This window comes from Strongyloides ratti (assembly GCF_001040885.1).
Source record: "Strongyloides ratti genome assembly S_ratti_ED321, chromosome : 2".
NCBI lineage: Eukaryota > Metazoa > Nematoda > Chromadorea > Rhabditida > Strongyloididae > Strongyloides > Strongyloides ratti.
Window position 1 is genome coordinate 4,676,134 of NC_037308.1, and position 16,795 is coordinate 4,692,928.

Sequence of the window (16,795 nt, forward strand, 5' to 3'; positions counted from 1 at the left end):
CATTATTAAAATTTCAATGATTCATTAATAAGAACAATACAAAGAAAAAAAAGAAATTTTTTTTTTTTTCCAAAACAATTAATTCTCTAAGATCGATCTCCAAGATTCATACATAAAATTATATTCAATTTTAAATTTTCATTTATATTTTTATTCTCACTATGTTGCCTTCGTATATATATGTGTATATATATGTATAGATATATATAGATATAAATATTCATGCTTCAAGTGCAAATGTATATAATCTTATATATATCAATTTAAAAAAAAAAAAAAAAAATTTTTTTAAAAAATATCAACATATAGAATTTATCATTGAAACAATTTAAACTTAAATATATATAAATTTCATTTATTATAATAATTTTATATTAAAGAATAAATATTTTTTTGTTATAATATTATACTTAATAAAAGTAAAATTTTATTTAATATCTATTTTTGGCATTTTTTAATACATATTTTAAACTTCCTTATATTATAAATCAAGTTACATTTATACATATTTAACCTTGAAAATAGTTACCTTTTTGATTAATCCAAAAAATATTCAAAAAGAGGCATCTCTTTTTTTTTAGAAACCATTTTTTTATTTTTTTTTAGATATTCTTTACGTCTTCTTTTTCTATCCATATATGTATTATAATCATATAAAAATGTATGTGTTATAATGTTATGGTCAAATGGTAACTTTTATAAAGCATTTATTTTAATACATAAATATGTTATGAAAAATAAAGAAATATCTTGATAACATGTTTATGCATTGAAGATTGTAAAATGTTTTTTATAATCTTGAAAATAGTAATTCTTAACAAAACTTATTTGTAAAATTAAAAAGACCTTCGGGACAGGTACAAGCAGGTACTTTTTATCATTAAATTACCTTCCGAGAAAGGCTTCTTAAGTAATCAATCAAGTGTTGTAGCGCTAGGATCAAGAAAGTTGATTTTATTAATATAATTTTATATTCATATTCTTACATCTTTAATACTATCAAGATACAAATATGGGCATTTATTAGTAAATTTTTTAAAATGTATTAATATTGTATTTGATGGACGGTGGAATGATTTTTATTGTCAACTGTTTTGCGCAATATATGATACATGTATTTTGTGCTTTTAAATTTTAATATATAATTTGCATATATTTATATACATATACACAAAACACAAGTCTTTACTTTTTATTCAAGTTTTTTTTTTATCCTTTTTTTTTTCTTCTTTCTCAAAATCAATTACTAGTTTTATGGAGTATTTTTAAGTTGTAATATATTAGTAAAAAGAATGATCTATCCAGATTTTTTCATTAATCTTTCATTTTAAAGAATATGATTTATGGAACTTAAAGTAATTTTTTTTTATATCATAAACAGTATTAAAAAAAGTGATGGCACACCGGTTTTATTAGGTTAAATTCAATTAAATCTACCACTAAAAGTGCAAAATTTTTTTGCATCTTAATAGTCATTGTATGATTAATAGAACCTATCTCAATGAGATATTTTTATTAATTAGCATAAAAATGATGTAAGAATTTCAAAATCTTTCTTTTTTTTTTTAACTTTCTCAACACAAACGAAAAATAGATGGTAGTTTTTGAGTGACTTGGTACTCTTTTTTTTTTTTAAACAAAAGCTCAACTTTTCAATATCAATGATAGGTTGTTATTTAATGTTTTACAATCAAGGACAATAAAATCATTTTAACATCTAAATGTCATGAGGTAAAAATGAAACTTTTTATGAATGAGTTAATTGAGACTCATGATGTGTAGGATGACAAAGAAAAAAGAACAAAATAAAATTTACGATTTACTTTCTTTTTATTATAAAAAAGATAAATCAAAACATAAGATTTATATTTTTTTTTCGAAATATATTTAAACTTCCTTTTTATTTTATCACTTAATACTAATGTAATAAAAAAAAATCAGTATATACTCCTATAAATAAAACCTTTAAGCATTAGTTATAAAAAGAAAAAAAAAATTTAGGGGTCAATGTAATTTATTTATGTGAAAAAGATAATATACTCTTAATATTATTATAAAGATATTTTAAAAAAAAAAAAATTCTTATTCTTATTTTAATGTACATAATGATAAATAAATACAATGATTACCTTCCAAACTAAGTAATTTCAATGTTTTTTTTGTTGTACATACTACTTCCAGAATGAAGGAGAACCTTTTAAATGATACTTTACTGTCCTTCAAATAAAAATTTACCTTTTGCTAATTTTCTGCAAGAACGCTTTACAATTGAATATATGTGTAAAAAAAATTGCAATTATTTGGCTCTTTTTGGGTTAATTAAAAAAAACGTCAAGGAAAATTTAAAATTATTCAAAATCAAGGTAAAATATGACAAATATTGGAAGATTTTCCTTTTTTTTGTTACAAAATAATATGATTATTTTAATGATTATATTCCTTTTGATGAATGTTTTTATTTATGAACTTTGAATGAACAATACCTTATAATGTCAAACATCAATATTATATTCTTCTTACTTTTTTTTTTCTTTGTTTTAAATATTATATATTATTACTTCTTTTTAGTAATTTTAAATATTTTTGTAATTATTTTTATTTTAAATAAATTAAAAATATCCATAACAAACTTTTGTTTATTAATAAAAATATTTAACATCCTTTTTACAATTTTTTTTATTAAAAATAAAATTAATCTTTGAATTAAATTATTACATTAAAAATATTTATAAATTATTTCTGTTAAATAAAATTGTAGATAATATATTTTTTTTATTATATCAAAATAAATAAAAAAATGGAAACAAGAATTAACTTTAATATAAAATAATTAATTATTAAGTACAATATATGTAATTCAAATGTCCAAAAAAAACTGTTTAAATTAAAAATGTGTCGTAAAATATATTTATATTAAACAATTTATTTGTTTTTTTAATTTTTTGTTTACTTTCTCATTTAAAACATTACAAAAGTTTTTCCATAATTTTTTAAATAAATACCTTTAAAATAAACTCTTTTTGATTTTATAATATAAATTTAAAATACGTATTGAAATTTCGTATTATATTTGTGTTTTGAACTTTAAAGTGCATAGCATATACATTTTTTAAAAAGAAAAAATTTTGCCAATAAAAACTTTTCTAATGATAGTAATTAATACTTATCTACAACAATTTAAAACTTATGAAAATAATTGTTTATTTTTTTCATTCACAATATAATATTCAAATATACTTTTAAATTTTTACAACTCTAATAAAAAAATTCATAATTTTTTTTAATATTTAAGTCTTAAATAAAACTTTTACTGATAAAAATTATAATAAATATGTTTTTTTTCATTTTTAATTACAATTTTTTTATCTAACAACAAAGTTTGTAAAATATCTTAAAAGTTTCATAATTATAAATAACTATATTTTAACTTTAAATTAAAAATGTTTTTTTTTTGCCAATTAATTACATTAAATTATTATAATGTTGTAACTACAAAAAAATTTTTCTGTAAAATTGTATGCTAATATAAAAAAAATCAGAATACATTAAGAAAACAAATAAAAAATTAGCACATTTACAACTAAATATACAAATTATTTTTAAATAAAATAACGGGTTCACTTTCAATATCGGGTAGCCCTATATGAATGTGTTCTATAGTAATATACAATGTTCCACTATGTATTATAAATTTATTTAAAATATTTTTCAATGATGATAGAACATTTAAAATAAAATTAAACAAGACTAAGAAAGCCTTTTAAAAATTTTCAAGTGATTAAAATTTTAATAGTAATTATTATTTCTTTTATTAAAAAACAATGATTATAAATTATTTTAATATTATAAAATTTTTTTTTTGTTAAACAACAATAAAATTTTAGTTAAAAAAAATTATAATGTAACTTTATAATCGTAAAATCAAAAATTTGTTGAAATTTATTTATATTACAGAAAAAAAAACTTTTACTTCACAAAAAAATATAATTTTTTAATTTCAAATACTTTTAGAAATTAGTTCCAGTAAAATGTTTAAAGCTAATATGACCCTGAAATCATTAGATTCCATAGTAATATAATTTACACAAAATATAACAAAAATAGCATTTACACAATTATTCGCGGAATTACCGGTTACCAATATTTTTATATTTTAAAAAAAAAATTATTACAATAAAATTATTTATTACATAATTTATTATAAAATTCACCAATAATATTTAAGAATCAAAGGGTTACTTAAATTCTATGGTCAATTTTGAAATTTCCCCGTAGTTAGTTCCCTGGTTTCCGCATCGTAATATTTTTAAACTAAAAGAAGTTTACTTAAAACAATATTTTGTAAAAACAATAAAACAACAATAATAAATCATTAGTTTAAAAAAAAATTTTTTTAGCACATGTCAAGACAAGTTGTGTACTAGTGAAAATCAGTTTAAACAACACATAAAAAATACACTTTATTTTTAAAGAAACGATTAAATAAGATTAAGATAAATATCTATAGGAACGGCATCTCTTTATCACCTTCGGATTCTTTTCGCATCACCATGTATTGAAGAGCAGCATCGGGCATCTCCTCCGACCATTTAGCTAAAACTTTAGCTTTATATTTTTTATATTGTTCTATTTTTCCATTAACTTCACTATTTTTAGCATCTGTCTCTTCAAAAACAGCTTTGGAATACGCATTTGGATTTTTCATATCATCAACAAAATCAAAAATTTTTATTGGTATTTGGTGATTCATAAATTGTGAGGATATATCATTCATATTTTGGAGACCAGAAGCAATCTTCCGAAGTTTTGCCCTTATAATTTCATTGGCATTCTCTCCAGGATCACTAGCTGTAACACCAAGTTGTCGAACATCCTCAATAAATCTTCCTAAATCAAGTTCAAGTTTTTCAAATTTAGCGTCCTCAGGATCAACAAAACGTAAATTATTTGACTGTGCACCACTTTTTTTTTTCCCTTCATCTTCATCATTTTCTTCTCGAAGTTCAGGTGAAGGAATCTTATTACCAGCTTCATCTAATGCATCATTCCAATAGTCATCTTCTAAATCAGATTCAATTTCGTTCGTGTTCATCTTTTAATTTATCTCTTTTTGTATCTAAATAATTTTTACGAAGATCGTTAAAATCTATATCATGTACTTTATTTTTTGTTAAATACTATAAAAAAAAATTTAATATATTAAGAGAAATGTTAGAAAAAAAACTTACAATTTCAATGCACTGTTTATATATGTTATGTAAGTGTTCACAAGGATTTAAATGATCTACCCGAGTATTATTTGGGTCAACAAAACGAGGAAAGAATTCAGTAACAAAACAGCGCTCGTAATCCTGCAAAATGATTAATTATTGTAAAATATATAAAATAAACTAATTACTTTTTTAAATTCGTCACAGTCTCTAGCTATACTTGGCATATAACGTTCACCACTACTCATAATATTTTAAAACACCAACACAAAGCATAAAAACTTTAAAATTTATTTAAGTATTTGGAAGACTGTCTATTAATTAGTGGTCTTGTTTCTACTTAAGAGTATTTCATTTCTCCAAAGAGTTTGTATTTATTGACGGCGTGGAACAGAAGAAGAGAATACATTCATGATATATTTCATAGTTTAAATTCTTTTATCTTTACCTATTAATTTTATTTTATTGTAATTGTTATTTATTATATAAACTATGTTATTTCTAGTAATATTACATTTTTTCTCGAACTAAAAAACCTACTGAGAATGTATGTAAATGTACTTTTGATGTATATATATATATTTTTCGTTAGAATATGTTATCTATATGAATTTTCATCTAATGTATATAAATATTATATTTTTTGTCTTGATTTTTTTTTTTGTTTTGATTTAGAAATAAATTTTCGTGTGTTCTATATTTTTTTTTATATGCATTATGATTTGTCATGATTTTTGAATACAAGTGGAATTATATTTCTATTTAAAAATATATTTTTCTGTATGGTGTGTTGTCATCGTTTTTGAGCGTGTTTTAAAATTATAGTGGAGAAAAAAATTTGTATTGTAGTATTGATTGTATTTGTCTAAAAAATTAGCTCTTAATATTTGTTACATTATTTTAAATTATCCTTCTTACTAACTAAATCTTTTTTTAATAGCTATCTTAATTTCCTTAGATACCTTTATCTTTGTTTACTTCAAGCATATTTCAATTTTTGTTGAAATGAATATATTATTATCTAAGATTTTTATTTCTCTTCTTATAGTAAAGTAAATATAACTCTCTCTACCAATTGGATGAAATATATAACCTATTTGTAGTTTAGAGTTTCACTAGTATATATCTTCTTTATTTTTTTTTTTTTATATATATTCAGATTTTAGATTAAAAAAAAATTTTAAGGTAAGTATTTTTATTTGTTCATCTAACTAATTACGTATTCACACGTTTGAATTACTTTGTGGTATAAAATCGCAACTTTTTATGGCACTATAATCGATATTTTAGTCAGCGTTGCTAAGTATTCCATTGAAGAAAACAATCTTTAACATTAGTTGAAATACCTATTTAACTTGAATTTAATTTAATCTTATGTACACAATTGTTTTCATTTTCACTTTTTTAAATTATGACGTGATGGCATAGTTTTACATTTTTTCTTATTTTGTATTTTCTTTATTAATTTAATGTAAATATTTAATGATTTATTTTAGTATTTTTATTTGTAGATAACCGATATGGCGAGATTGCAACAAATTTTGGAACTGACCCCAAAAAACGAGTTAGTCTTTACAGGTAAATTTATAATGATCAATTTTACAAATGTATTTCTATCAAATTCTAGGACCATTCACTGAAGTATCAACTTCACTTCTTATACTTTTCAATCCTTCTGAAAATTATATTGCTTTCAAAGTCAAGACAACTGCTCCAAATTATTATTGTGTTCGACCAAATTCTGGTTTAATACCACCAAATACAAGTAAAGAAGTTGCAGTAATGTTACAGCCAATGGATAATACCTCGAATTTGGAGCAGGAAAGGGCAAAACATAAATTTATGATTCAGTCAGCTTTTGCTTCTGAGAATGAAAATCTTCAGAATTTTTGGAGATCAACTCCTCAAGAAAATATTATGGATTCTAAATTAAAGGTTAAATTTACACCAAATGAGAAGTCTGAATTGGTTGATAGAAATTCTATTGTTAGTAACTCACAAACTTCTACTCAAAACACGAATAGAAGTAGTGAAAATCCATGTGATACACAGACGTCTACAAATGATAATCTTTCTGTTGAGTGTTCTAAACTTAAGGTTATTATTGCTAAATTGGAGCATGAGAACAAAGGGCAGTTGGAACAGATTGCTCAACTCAAGGTACTTTGGTTTAATAAACTATTTTTCAAAAGTAATTTTTTTTTTTTTATTATAGGAATGTCTTTTAACATCAAAATCGGGAGTTATAACTACTTGTGAAGGATTACCAAATGGTCAAGTTGCATTATTTTGCTTGCTCACCTTCATAATAGGAATAATTCTTGGGAAATTGTTTTAAAAAACTGTGGATTTTTTTTATATATTATTGACATTCAGCATTTTTATATGATGTTGGATTTTGTTTTGGTATATATTTTATGACTAAGGATCATTAATTTTATATTATATGAAAGATGATGTCTTTTATCATATAGACTTTTTCCAGTACTAGTCTTGCATAACTTCTAACATACTGTTTAAATGCTTTTAAATATTCTTAAATGATTTTATTGACGTTATTTTGAGTAAATTTTTACCGCGTCTTCTTTATCTTGATTTAATTATAAAAAAAGACATTTTTTTGGTTCAATCGGTTTATTGTCCTGAAAATATATTTTTATTTTGCTGAAGCAATTTTTTTATTGTTCATTTTCTTCATTAGTTGTTTATATTTTCTTTTTTTTTAATTCAGATGAATGAGGTTTCTTCATCCAAAGTGTGTCATCTTTATGTACCACCAAAAATAATTGTTACACTAATAGAAAAAGCTAATGCAATTTTTGTCTTATTACTAGCTGTAGCTATTGGTTATGGAATGTTTTTTGTGTTACCAGAAAATTCTCTAAGTACTTATATATCGGAAAAAGGATTGATGCCAGGATTGGTAAATGAAAAGTTTCGTAGTAGTGAGTATGGTTTTAATAATAGAGAAAACATTTACAAAAGATTAAAAAATGATTGTAATATTAGAAACAGAAGTCTACTAATAAAAGAAATTATAGAAGATATGGGTTATAGAGGACATCTTCAAACTTATAATTACTTAGAATATAATAAGAATGTTAGTAATGTTAATATCTATTCAATTGTTAAATGTGTTCGTGGACCATGTACAGAATCGATAGTTCTAGTTGTTCCATTATCTAGGAAATACATTGATTCACAAATAATGACAATGGAATTATTAAATTATTTTAATTCTCTTAGAAACTGGTCAAAAAATGTAATTTTCTTTTTTACACCGGATTTTATTGGAACACAGGCTTTTCTGTCTGCCTACTACAATCAAGATCACTCAAATATACATTATCAATCTCTTGAATTTTCTTCTGGTGATTTAATTGGTGGTGTTGTCCTTAATTTGTCTGGTAAAAAATTTGATAGAGTAAATATTCAATATAATATGATTAATGGAAGGTACCCTAATTTAGATTGGTTTAATGGAATAGTAAAAATATTAGAAAAATTTGATTTAAGACCACTTATACATACACCAAAATTAGAAAGATCAATTAAAAATTTTGATCCTTTATCATATCATGGAAAGCATTGTCTTAGATCAATATTATCACAAGCATTTTTAGAAACTGAAAATTTACATTCACTTTTTGGTTTACATTGTATTTCAATGGTAACACTTCAGTCAGATTTTGGCAATGGAAATGGTCATGTAACAATACAATCAATGGCGGCAGTCGTTGAAGCATCAATACGTGCACTTAATAATCTAGATGAAAGATTTCATCACTCTTACCAATTTTATCTTTTAACTTCATGCCGGTATTTTTTGTCAATAGCATATTATGAACCTATGATTGGATTTTTCTGTGTACCATTACTTTTGAAGGCTCTTGCAAATTACTACTCAATATCGTTAAATTTTCAATTTCCTCTTTCATTCCTCTTAACGTATCTTTACTCCCTATTTTTATATTTTATCTCCACTTACTTTTACTTTATTGAATCATCTTCAACAGTTCTACTTTTTTCAACCTTTTTACCTTTATTATTCATCCCTTTCATTCAACCATCAACCACTCATCGTTTTGTTGTAAATCTTTTAATACCATTAAGTTTAGGAGCAATTTCTCTCCTTAATTTTAGTTTCGCTCTTATATTTGCCCTGATTTATTCACCTATAGCATTTATTATTATTGGATCCGGAGGTGATTTATATAACAATAATACATTTATCCTAAGATTTATTAAAATAATAAAAATAACTCTTATGGTTATTTTACATCCATATATAATTTTTGTCATTTTTCAATTTTATAGTAACAATTTTGATATGAATAATCCTAGTTATGATAATTTTATAACTCCTTTAAAATCACTTATTCATAATCATGTTTACCATTATTCATTTAATTTTCCTCTCCTCCTTGTTTCAATAATTCCTATCTGGCATTGTATTATTTTCTCTATCTAATTTTAATGCTTTAAAAATAATTTTTTTTATTTTGACAAAAAAAAAAAAACTACAGAAAAGTTTTAAATGTAGATATATTTATAAAAATATTTATTTATAATTTAATAAAATTTTAATACAAATAATTTTTTTTTTTTCATAATTAAAAATAATTTTTTTAATGGTTAACAGGTAACAGTCATTTTAATAAATTTCATCTTTAATTTTTCTTTATTTAATATTCTTTCTTTTAAAAAAGAATTTAGTTTTCTTAATTGATGTCAAGGTCTTAAACTATAAAAAGTTTGCGGTTTTTGTGTTCAAACATTACTTTGGTGAATTTCTGTATTAATATAACACCGTTACACAAGAATATAAGTTAATTTAGCTAATTTCACCTAATTTTTAGATAATTTAATCTTTGGTTTATATTTTAATTGTCCTAAATGTTGGAAGTACAATTTTTTTGTATCATTTTTTTATCAAACTTTTGTTTTTTTTTTTAAATTATCATTTCCCTTTTAAATTAAGGAGGTACTATTTCCACATCCCTGAATAGAAGTGAAATGACTCATTAAATTATCCTTAATTTTATATAATATAAAAATATATACATTTAATCATTCTAGGAATTTTATAAAAGAACCTGTAATAACATTAACTTTTATTAAATGATATTTTTTGGGGTCATTTTCTTGGTATTTAAAATTTTATAACAAGGGTACAAAAGATAAATTTCTAGTTTTTCAGAAACATGGTACTTTCAATTGCGCAATAACTATTTATACACAAAAAAAAAATCTTGACCAATTAATTGGTAATATTTGAACAAAAAAAAAATTTAAATTATTATTATTGTCATTCTTAATATTTATAAAATCTAGTACATTTATATGATCATTGATAAATGTAAATTAAACATAATATCCTGAATAAATTTTCCTAAAGTAACAAATCTTTTTAATATTTAATTTTAAAATTATTTCTTTGATATTATTTTTGTAAAAACTAAACATTCCATGTTTCATTCTTTTAGTAGGTCAGTTTATACTTTATTAGTTAATTACTTTGAAGAAAGGTGTGTCATTCTTAGATTTTATCTTTATACAGATCTTTTTGTTATTTAGTATTTTAAGATAAAATCTCTTATTATTATTTTATTATAATGCTAAGGTAATCCACTTTTATCTTTACTTTTCTCTTCATGATTATATCTTTTCTCATATTTAAATATATTAACTATTAGTAATTATGAAAAAAAAAAAGAGAAATGATTTAGTTAAACTTTTTCGGCATTGATATTATCTATTAAGTGAAGATATTACGTGATAAAAACTTTTAACCCTGGCTATATGATCTTATATTTATTTGATATATGTATATATACATTTATAGTATCAAGGATGTTGTTTTTTTTTTTAAATGTTTTATTACACCTACCTCCATATTAATATATGGAGCATCCCCCTTTTTATAAAACATAATGAGATCTTTATAATATTTTTATTAATTTCATTAACATATATCTTTTTTATGAAACTATTATATTATGTCATTTCTTATCAAAGTCTCTCCTTCAAATACCTTTAACCTTTTAACTATTTTAAAATATCGTCAATTTTTTGCCCCACTTCTAGCGTTGTTGTAGCCCACATTTTCTCTTATATGTGTCTGTATCTTATATATTTTATATAAAAATTATTTTTATCTAATAGACATTTAATATAAAATACCATATAATTTATCTTACTTTAATTCTATATATATTTCCATATACTTTTTCTTTTTTAGCATTGCCATAAAATATAATATAATATATTAATTATAGTAATAGATGTAGGGGAAGGCATTTTTATAAAAAGATGATGTAATGAGGATTGTAGAAAGGTAATGACCTTGACTCATAAGCGATGATTGGCTCAATCATATACAAAAACTTTTAACTGTAAATGAAATATTTTGTTGTATAACATATTATTCCATTTATTAGAATCTATTTATCATTGTTTCGTTTATAGTTTTAATTAAAGAGATAATCATTAAAGATTTTAATTATTATTTTATTAGATATAGGTATTATTTAAATAGATTTAGTTATATTATTTATATAAATATCATATATTAATCTTATTTATTATATTATAGGTCATTTAAAATATATCATCTTCATATTTTTTTTTTCTGTATACATTTTTTAAAATAAATTTATTTATATTATTATTTCAGCATTCCTTTCTTTTATAGAAATGTCTAAGTCTGGGCTTCATCTTGTAGCCTATATATTATTGGTATTTTTGATTTCAACTAATATAGCATCTAAAATTATTGGTGTTCCAACATGTAATAAAAATACATCACCAGTATTTACACTTCAACATAATTCTACTAATGGTATTTTAGCTAGATCTCTTCCATTACCAGCACTTATTGACTGTTCAGAACATTGTTCATCATCATCTGATTGTATTGGTGTTGAATATTGGCAAGGAATTTGTAGAATTATTTCTGAAGATAAAAAATCAATCTATACACCAACAGATGATACTTCAATATTTTTAACAAAATCATGTGTTAAAAGTGATCGTATCTGTTCATCACCATTTCATTTTGATGTTCATGAACAAAAAATATTAGTTGGTTTTGCAAGAGAAGTTGTACCAGCTGAATCAATTGAAATTTGTATGGCTGCTTGTTTAAATGCTTTTGATACATATGGTTTTGAATGTGAATCAGCTATGTATTATCCAGTTGATAGTGAATGTATTCTTAATACAGAAGATAGACTTGATAGACCAGATCTTTTTGTTATTGAAAAAGAAGATGTTGTTTATTATCTTGATTCTAATTGTGCTGGTTCACAATGTTATGCTCCATACATTACACAATATATTGCTGTTGAAGGTAAACAAATAGAAAATGAATTAGATAGAAAATTTGAGGATACTGATTTTCAAACATGTGAAGAATTATGTACTGGTAGAGTTACTGTTACACAAAATGATTTTACCTGTAAATCATTTATGTATAATCCTGAAACAAAAGTTTGTTATCTTTCTGATGAACGTTCTAAACCTCTTGGACGTGCCAAATTAACTGATGCTAATGGATTTACTTATTATGAAAAAAAATGTTTTGCTTCACCTAGAACATGTCGTCAAACACCATCATTTAATAGAGTACCACAAATGATTCTTGTTGGTTTTGCTGCATTTGTAATGGAAAATGTACCATCTGTAACAATGTGTCTTGATCAATGTACAAATCCACCACCAGAGACAGGTGAGAAATTTGTCTGTAAATCTGTTATGTATTATTATAATGAACAAGAATGTATTCTTAATGCTGAAACAAGACATACAAAACCAGATCTTTTTATTACAGAAGGAGATGAATTTCTTGTTGATTATTTTGATATTTCATGTCATCTTGAACCAGAAACATGTCCAGAAGGAACATATTTAAGAGGAATTAAATCTATTAATTCTGCTCTACCTGAGGGTGAAGGTTCACTTCATGTTATTGAGTCAGCCGGAAAATCTATAGAAGAATGTATGACAAAATGTAATCAACTTTATCCAGAAAAATGTAGATCATTTAACTTTGAAAAAACATCAGGATTATGTAATCTTTTGTATCTTGATGGAAAAAATACATTAAAACCATTTATTAAAAATGGATTTGATCTTGTTGATTTACAATGTTTATCAACTAAAAAAGATTGTTCTTCAAAGAAAAATGATATTACTTATGCTAAATATCTTTATTCTCAACAACCAGGAATTCCAACTAAAACAGAAAAAGTTATAGGTATTTCTAAATGTCTTGATTTATGTACAAATAGTGAACGTTGTGAAGGCCTCAATTATAATAGAAGAAGTGGAGAATGTCAATTATTCCAAGTTATTGATGGACCATCTAATCTTAAAAAATCTGAACACATAGATTTTTATCAAAATCTTTGTTCTACCAAAGAAAATGAAGCTGGTGTTTCATCTGCATTAAATGTACCACAATCATCTATTATTTCTATTTCATCAGCACAAAATACTAGTAAAATTGATATTTTAACAAAAAAAAATCTTAATAAAGATGGTAATAATCAAGTAAATATTTATGAACCAGAAAAAAAATATCATCCAAAAGGATCAAAGAATGATACAGCTTATGAAACAGATGCTGTAAATAAGCCAATAGTTGAGGGAGGTTCTCAAACTTCAGTTGATGCTCAAATTGAAAGTGGAAGTCTTGAAAAAAATATTATTACAGCTCCACCATCTATACCAAAAATTCCTGAAGGTCCACTTCCAGTACCAATTTTAATTCCAGCTGATCAAGTACAAACTATTTGTGATTATGAAGGTATTAAGGTACAAATTAAATCACCACAATCATTTACTGGAGTTATCTTTGTTAAAAATCATTATGAAACATGTCGCGTTGAAGTTTCTAATTCTGATGCAGCCACACTTGAACTTGGTCTTCCTGCTTCTTTTGGAATGAAACCAGTTACACTTAGTGCCCCAGATTCTACTATTTCTAGTTCTTCACAGAATGCTACAACTGGTGAGGGACATATAACTGTTGGAAGATCACGTCGTGATACTCAAGAAAAATCTTGTGGTCTTACTGAAATTGAAAATGGAAAATATAAAAGTACAGTTGTTATACAAACAAATAATCTTGGAATTCCTGGTCTTGTAACATCAACAGATCAAATTTATGAAATTGGTTGTGATTATAGTAGTATGTTAGGAGGTAAAATTACCACTGCAGCTAATATGACTGTAAATGGACCAACACCAACTGATATTAAACCAAGAGGTAAAATTGAACTTGGAAATCCTGTTCTTATGCAAATGAATGCTGGTACAGGTGATCATCAACCAATTTTACAAGCTAAACTTGGAGATATTCTTGAATTGAGATGGGAAATTATGGCTATGGATGAGGAACTTGATTTCTTTGTTAAAGAATGTCATGCTGAACCTGGTACTAGTACAGGAGGAAATGAAAAACTCCAACTTATTGAAGGTGGATGCCCAACATTAGCTGTTGCTCAAAAACTTATTCCACAACCAATAAAATTACAATCATCAGCTGTAAAGATTGCACATCTTCAAGCATTCCGTTTTGATTCATCATCATCAGTTAGAATAACATGTAATATTGAAATCTGTAAAGGTGATTGTAAACCAGCAACATGTGATATGCATGGAGAATCAAAACAATCATGGGGAAGAAAGAAAAGATCTATTGAAGATGATACAATAACAGAATTTGAAACTAATCGTTACAAGGTTCCAAGATTTTCACAAGCAACAACATCTCTTCTCATTCTTGATCCACTTCAAAATAGCATTGAGCCATCATCATCAATGTCAAAGGTATCATCTCTTGATTTGTTGGCTGAAGATCCTGCAAAAACATTACTTAAAATTAAAGAAACGGCACACTTGAATGGAAATCTTTGTATGGGAAAAATTACTCTTTTTTCAGTATTTGGTGTACTTCTTTCATTAATTGTTATTCAAGCAGTTGTCGTAACAAATTATATTTTTAAAAGAGTTATGTCAAACAGAAAGATTACCAATTAAACTTTAATAATTAAACAAAAATTATAAATATGCCTTTATGTTCTCAAAACGAGTATAATCCTTTTTTTGTTATTAATTTTAGTATCAAAATATACATACACAATGGCATTTACAATAATTAGAAACACATATGAAGAAAACTCTGTAATGAAACTGTGCCAGAAACTTGTTTAAAGTTTTTTAATCTCTCTATTTCCAATTTCCTTTCAAACATTCCAATTTTTTTTGTTTTAAATTAATCAAAAAATAATAATTAAATAGTAATTTATGATATATCACTAATATTTTTTATAACATTTTCATTGTCAAAAATTGTTTCTATATATCTTCTTTGAGATGTAACATAAATAATTAGACATTTTAAAATTATTTTTCATAAAAAATTAATAGAAAAATTTTGATAATCATTATACGGAAATAATAATTTTTGTTCATAAAATTTATTTGAATAAAATAAAATAAATATATTTCATATAATATGGTTATAATTTATCAAACAACTTTAATGAATTTAAAAAAAAATATACTATCTCTATAAAAAAGTTTCCTATCTTTTTTTTTTATAAAAACAAAAAATACAACAAATTCTATAGTTAAATTTATTTGAAATAATTGTATACTATTATTGATGAAGGCACAATTTGGCTTTTTTAAGATATTTCTTACTATTAGACACACATTTATCAATTTCCTCACTTGTTAACCATTGATAATCATCAATCAATTTATTATTGATGCTAATATCTACAGAAGGATCATTTAAAATGGCTCCAAAAAAGAAAAATTCTCCATAATCTATACCTCTTGAATCTCGTAACATTTTTGGATACTTATATTTATAATATGAAAATGGTGCACCCCCTAACATTTTTATTTTTATACTCCCATTAAACATTTCATCTATAGTTGTCTCCAATGACTATAAAAAAAAACATATAAAAGATAGTAATATATAAAACATACACTTCTCAAACAATGCTGTATATTATTAGTTTGAGGAAATATCCATGGTGAAACATGACCATCACCAAATTTTTGTTTAACACTTAATATTAAATTAGTATTCGGAGAACGGCACAAATTTTTGTAATTGTCTTTGATTTCATTATTATCTACTTTTAAAAGTTTTTTCTTAATTTTGTTACTTTTCTCTAACCATTCCTCCTCTTTCATTACAGCTGTTATTCCTATTTCTTCATTCAACTCTGAAAGATCTCTGCCTTCTTCCTCAAGCATTTTTTTCTTCATTAATAAACTATAAAAAAAGTGAAATAAAATAAATACAAAATTTACATCTCATCTTTTTCCATTTCTAATTCAAAGTCAGATTTCAGTGAATCCCTAAATTCCATTTGAATATTCATTTCATTATAGTCTTTCTCGATATCATTCATTGGTGGGGCACATAATGGAGGTCGTATTAAAACAGCAGAAGCTATCACTTCACTACGAATAGTTTTGTCACCATATAGAGGTGTCGAATTTATTTCCGTTAATAATCTTTTACCTAGCGAAGCATATCTTGTAGAAAATAATTTCAT

At 23.9% G+C, this 16,795-nt stretch overlaps 3 protein-coding genes across 3 annotated transcripts; 1 reads left to right on the forward strand and 2 right to left on the reverse strand.

The window, feature by feature from the left end:
* Positions 1–4,501: 4,501 nt before the first annotated feature.
* On the reverse strand, positions 4,502–5,458 carry SRAE_2000150100 (Mediator of RNA polymerase II transcription subunit 10; the record flags this gene model as incomplete). The annotated part of the gene is made up of 4 exons (XM_024652460.1): positions 4,502–5,061; positions 5,132–5,177; positions 5,229–5,351; positions 5,399–5,458. The coding sequence occupies 4 exons, from the start codon at positions 5,456–5,458 to the stop codon at positions 4,502–4,504; spliced, it is 789 nt and encodes a 262-aa protein (XP_024506035.1).
* Positions 5,459–6,730: 1,272 nt separating this feature from the next.
* SRAE_2000150200 (No mechanoreceptor potential A) lies at positions 6,731–15,254 on the forward strand (the record flags this gene model as incomplete). Its single annotated transcript, XM_024652461.1, has 6 exons — positions 6,731–6,788; positions 6,838–7,370; positions 7,426–7,488; positions 7,942–8,209; positions 8,255–9,415; positions 11,905–15,254. 6 exons carry the CDS (start codon positions 6,731–6,733, stop codon positions 15,252–15,254), a joined length of 5,433 nt encoding a protein of 1,810 aa, XP_024506036.1.
* Positions 15,255–15,876: 622 nt separating this feature from the next.
* Positions 15,877–16,795, reverse strand: SRAE_2000150300 (39S ribosomal protein L46, mitochondrial; the record flags this gene model as incomplete). The annotated part of the gene is made up of 3 exons (XM_024652463.1): positions 15,877–16,173; positions 16,218–16,509; positions 16,548–16,795. The coding sequence occupies 3 exons, from the start codon at positions 16,793–16,795 to the stop codon at positions 15,877–15,879; spliced, it is 837 nt and encodes a 278-aa protein (XP_024506037.1).